Source organism: Octodon degus, unplaced genomic scaffold, assembly GCF_000260255.1.
Source record: "Octodon degus isolate 3935 unplaced genomic scaffold, OctDeg1.0 scaffold00036, whole genome shotgun sequence".
Taxonomy (NCBI): Eukaryota; Metazoa; Chordata; class Mammalia; order Rodentia; family Octodontidae; genus Octodon; species Octodon degus.
In genome coordinates, this window is record NW_004524612.1 from 8,670,111 (window position 1) to 8,674,742 (window position 4,632).

Below are 4,632 nucleotides of genomic sequence, written 5' to 3' on the forward strand. Positions count from 1 at the left end.
TTTTTTTTTTTTGAGACAGGTCTCACTGTGTAGTTCATGCTGGCCTTAAACGCATTATATAGTGAAAGCTGGCCTTGAATTCACAGCAATCCTCTTGTCTCAGCCTCTCGAGTGCTGTCATTATAGGGTGGCATCACTATGCCTCGTTTATGTATTTTTATGTTAGTAAATACTTTGAAATGGTTCTCCAAAATACTGTAGTTTGCTCATTCTCCCCACCCATATATTTAAATATATATCATAATAAGCACTTATCAGTCTTGGGTTTTGCTAACTAATGTGAAAAGCTTTAGCTTTGTTACTTTAATTTGCATTTTGGACTTGGACATACTTTTGCTTGTGCTTATATTTGTTGTTTATGTGTTTATCTGCTAATATTCTTTATCTGTTTTTACTGTAGCTTTTAAAAATTGGTTTCAATGAGGTGGGTATGTATAAGTTTTGGATAATGATTCTGCATGTTCATTTTTTGGGGTGGTACTAGGGATGGAATCCAAGGGCTCTCTCCCACTGAACTACATCCTCAGTTCACACTTCTCCCATTTTTGAGACAGAGTCTTGTTAAATGATATAGTAAAGAGTCTTGCTTAAATGATCTTACCACAGCTGTTAGGACTCAAACTTTTGCTCCTTCTGCCTTAGACTCCCACAAGTACTAGGATTACAGGTGTATGCCATACTGCCTGGTTTGCCTGTACTTTTTAAGATATATTTTTGTTAGTGCCTATCAATTTTACAAAATACTGAGTTTCAATCTGTATAGTATTTGTTGTTGTTTTCCCATTTCCCTCCCTCTCTTCAACCCCTTGATTTGTGTGTGTGTGTGTGTGTGTGTGTGGCCAGCTCAGCCCACCAGAGGGTGGGGCTGGCTGGCATGTGGTGCTGGGGGATTGAACGGTGGTCCCTGTGCTTTGCTTAGCTTAGCTTGTTCTAAGTAGGTGCTTTAGACCACTGAGCCATCTCCCCAGCCCCCCTTCTTAAATTTTGAATATTCTGGGAAAAAAAGTTTTTCATTCTTACTGCTATAAATTTCAACAGTTTTTTTATGGCAGTGAATATAGTTTATTAGTTAAATTATTGTACTTTAGATTTTTAGAAAACTTGGAGCAGTGCCAGCCTAACTTAGTTTATATCCTAGGGCTTCTTCATTGTCATCAATTTATTGATTCTTAAGTATTGTTTCATGTGGGGTAATAGAAGTGAATATTCCTTTACAATCTAGGGTAGGGCTGGGGAGATAGCTTGACAGTCTAAGCACCTGCCTGGCAAGCACAAGGTCCCGACTTTGATCCCCATTACTGCATGCTATACTTTCCCCGGAACCCTGGGCATGATGGCGCACGTCTGTAATCCCAGTACTGGGCAGGCTGAGACAGGAGGATTAGTATGAGCCCAAACAGTGGAGCAAATACAGCGACCCTGTATTAATTAATCAATCAATTATTTTTTAAAAAGGAACCTAGGGTAACGAACACCTCTTTCTTTAGATTGCAGATCTGGCCTGGCTATGCAGCTAGCATCCGGAGGACAGATGGAGGTCTTTTTCTGCTAGCTGATGTCTCCCATAAGGTCATTCGGAATGATTCTGTGCTGGATTTCATGTGAGTGGTGGGATCTACCTTTAACATGGTTGTGATATTCTGAAAAGTTCAACAGTAGCTGATCATAATATAAGGTAGATATTTTTCTTTTTGGAGTTTTATGTTTTGACATTGCTGGGGATTAAAGCCAGGGCCTTGCATATACTAGGCAAGCACTCTGTTACTGAGCTACATTCCCAGCTGTGTGTTTGGATTTTTAATTGTAGAATGGGCTAAGAAAACCAAATGGTGTGTGCTTTTGTCCCTAGTTACTACTGACATGGACACACAGACGTCAGGTGTACATGGAGGACTCATATCTCCATGTTATCTAAATCAAATTAGACCTAGCTTTGAGCTCATATTTTCTAAGATAGAAGTCCTGTTTCGGGCATTCCCTCTATTATGTCACGTATGGACTGTGGGTGAACCTAATTCTTACACAGCAGTGGTGCCTCTGCACTAAGCCCCAGAGCATGTTCATGGCTTCTGGGGGACCCCTGCAACTAGTATGGCCACCCTTTGGACCCTGTGTCTTTTGTGTTCTTACAGCCTCCAGGGAATGGCAAAAGAGCAGTTACTTCCTGGAGCTCAAAAGAGTTCTGTCTTTAGACTCAGGGCAGCTTTTCCCTTCCTTACTGGGAAATTGTTTGCATACTTCTAACAAGTAATGAGCCAACTAAAGTTTACCAAATAAGGTTAAATGTCGTATGTCACCATTATGTTCTCAGTAATTCATTTAATGATCCTATGTGGGGAGCCCTATAGGATCCAGTGTCATCTTAGCTGCTGGTTGCTTGGACACCCCTCATGTTCCCCTCAGACACCAGGCCTGCTGCTCCATTGTTGCTCCCTTGTTTGGTGCACAGTGTATCCTTCAACATTTTCCTGAGGACGAGTGCATGGAAAGAAATTATTTTGAGGTCATACATATTTGAATATGTCTTTATTATACCTTAGATTAGGTGTAAAGTTCTAGGTTGGAGATATTTTTCCCTCAGAATTGTGACAACATAGCTTTCCATTGTCTTTGCTTTTAGGTTTGCTGTTAGAAAATTTTAAAGGCATTTTGATTTCTATTTCTGGAGTCTTTGTGTATCTTCTCTTACCCTTCTTGTATCTCTGGAAGCTTTGTAGTTTTTATAATCTCAGTCTCTAGAAATGTGATTTGTTCTGTATTCCTTTCTACATAAATATATATTAGGTTTCTTTCTGGGTTGAGTTTCTTTATGTCTGAAGAAACTTCATGTACTATGTCATTTAGTATGGAATCTGTGGGTGACAGATTCCTTCAGATTTTATCTAAATATGGCCTTCACCTTGCCTTTCTTGGTGGGGGGGGGCAATCCTAGATTTGAACAAGGGCTTTGAACTGAGGTATACTCTTATCTTTTTATTTTTTTATTTTGAGGTGGGGTCTCATGAAGTGGACCAAGCTGGGCTTGAACCTGCAGTATTCCTGCCTCAGCCTACTGCAAGCTATTTCCTTTGTATACTTTGAAACTATTTCATTATCTCATTACCTTCTGGGTTACGTTGTTTCTTTTGACAAATCAACTGCCAGTGTTACTGCTATCTTTTTAAATTTTGTTTGTAATTTTCATCTTAAAAGTTTTACTACAGCATATTTACTTAAGAGTTTCTGTTAAAGCAAAAATCATGACACTTGTTAAAGAATGTTAAAGCAGACTTTATTTAGGGACCATTGCATTGGGTCTTTGCAGCAGAGTAGAGAGACTTGGCTCAACTATGAATACAACAAGGAATAGTGGGAATTTATGACCAAGGAGCATGATTTTCTGAGAAGTTTGGTAATAGCTGGTCATAATACAGGTTACACTGTTACACTGTTCTCTTTGGATTCCCCATCCCCTTGAGAATGCTGGAATTGAACCCAGGACCTCATAGTGGTCAGTGGATGGAAAATTATGAACAGGAAACAGGAATTGGGAGATTCTGGCTAACTAGATCTAACAGGATTCTCGCTGCAGGCAGGCCTCAGGATCCGATGTTACCATGCAGATGGTGAGGACTTTGATCAGATGTGATCAGATAGGAAAGGTAGGGATTCTGGCTAAACCAATTTAGAATTCTAGCTACAACTGGACAATGTGGTGATGGAATGAAAGCCTAAAAGTTAGAGCTTGATGTGGAAGAGGATTCAAAAGCGTTTGTTCAAACTCCAGCCAGCCAAACCTGCCCTGAAGGCATTCGGAGAAAAGAAAAAAAAAAAAAAAAAAAAAAAAAAAAACCAGTCTTTGGGGGCCTGCCCCTTAGCTCAGTTCTTTAAGTGGCTGCTTTGACAAAAGCGTTTGGCCAAGGAAAAGATCACTTCCCATTATTTACTGTATATACCTGGCCTTTGTATATTCTTCTTCCTGAGAGTGTGCTGAACTACCTGGCCTGTCTCAATTTTTGTTTTTTTGATACAGGGTTTTGCTGTGCAGTTCAGGCTGGCCTTGAATTCATTATGTAGCCCAGGCTGGCCTCAAACTCTCAGCAATCTTACTGCTTCAGCCTCCTGAGTTGACATGTCTCTAAAGAATTGAAGATGACAGAATGATGGATGTCAGTTCCAAGAGCAGATGATGAAAATATTGTGTCTTCTGTCTAGAGGGCGGTGTCTCTCTGTCCTTGTGTTACTCACCCTGGGTGCAGCCAGTTGCCATGCTGTGGATTAGCCATGGGAAGTGGCCCTCCAAAGTGTTGGAGGCACAGCTTGCTTTAGTCAAGCTTTAGCATGCTGTAGCCAGAGTGAAAACTTCACCTGCTGCCTTGAGAGAGTCTAACCAGAGGCAAGCAGCTAGTCCACTCTGGAATTCATGACCTATTCTGAAATAAGAAGCCTACAAATATACATATAAATATAAATGAGATAATACTAGATGTATATGTCATTGTATGTGATACCCATTTTTTGATGTGGTGCTGAGATCAAACCCAGGGCCTTTATGATCTAGGGAACATTGCACTACATCCCTTGCTCCCATTTATTTATCTTTATGTTTTATAAATCATATGCATTTTTATTTTATTTTACTTTTTTTTTTTT

The 4,632-nt window shown here is 40.0% G+C and overlaps 1 protein-coding gene across 1 annotated transcript in view; it reads left to right on the forward strand.

The window, feature by feature from the left end:
* Positions 1-4,632, forward strand: part of Piwil2 (piwi like RNA-mediated gene silencing 2) — an 89,161-nt gene that overhangs the window by 43,015 nt on the left and 41,514 nt on the right. Inside the window, exon 9 of the mRNA XM_004630649.2 lies at positions 1,488-1,601. Coding sequence (XP_004630706.1) covers positions 1,488-1,601 — 114 coding nt within the window. The remainder of the gene's footprint in view (positions 1-1,487; positions 1,602-4,632) is intronic.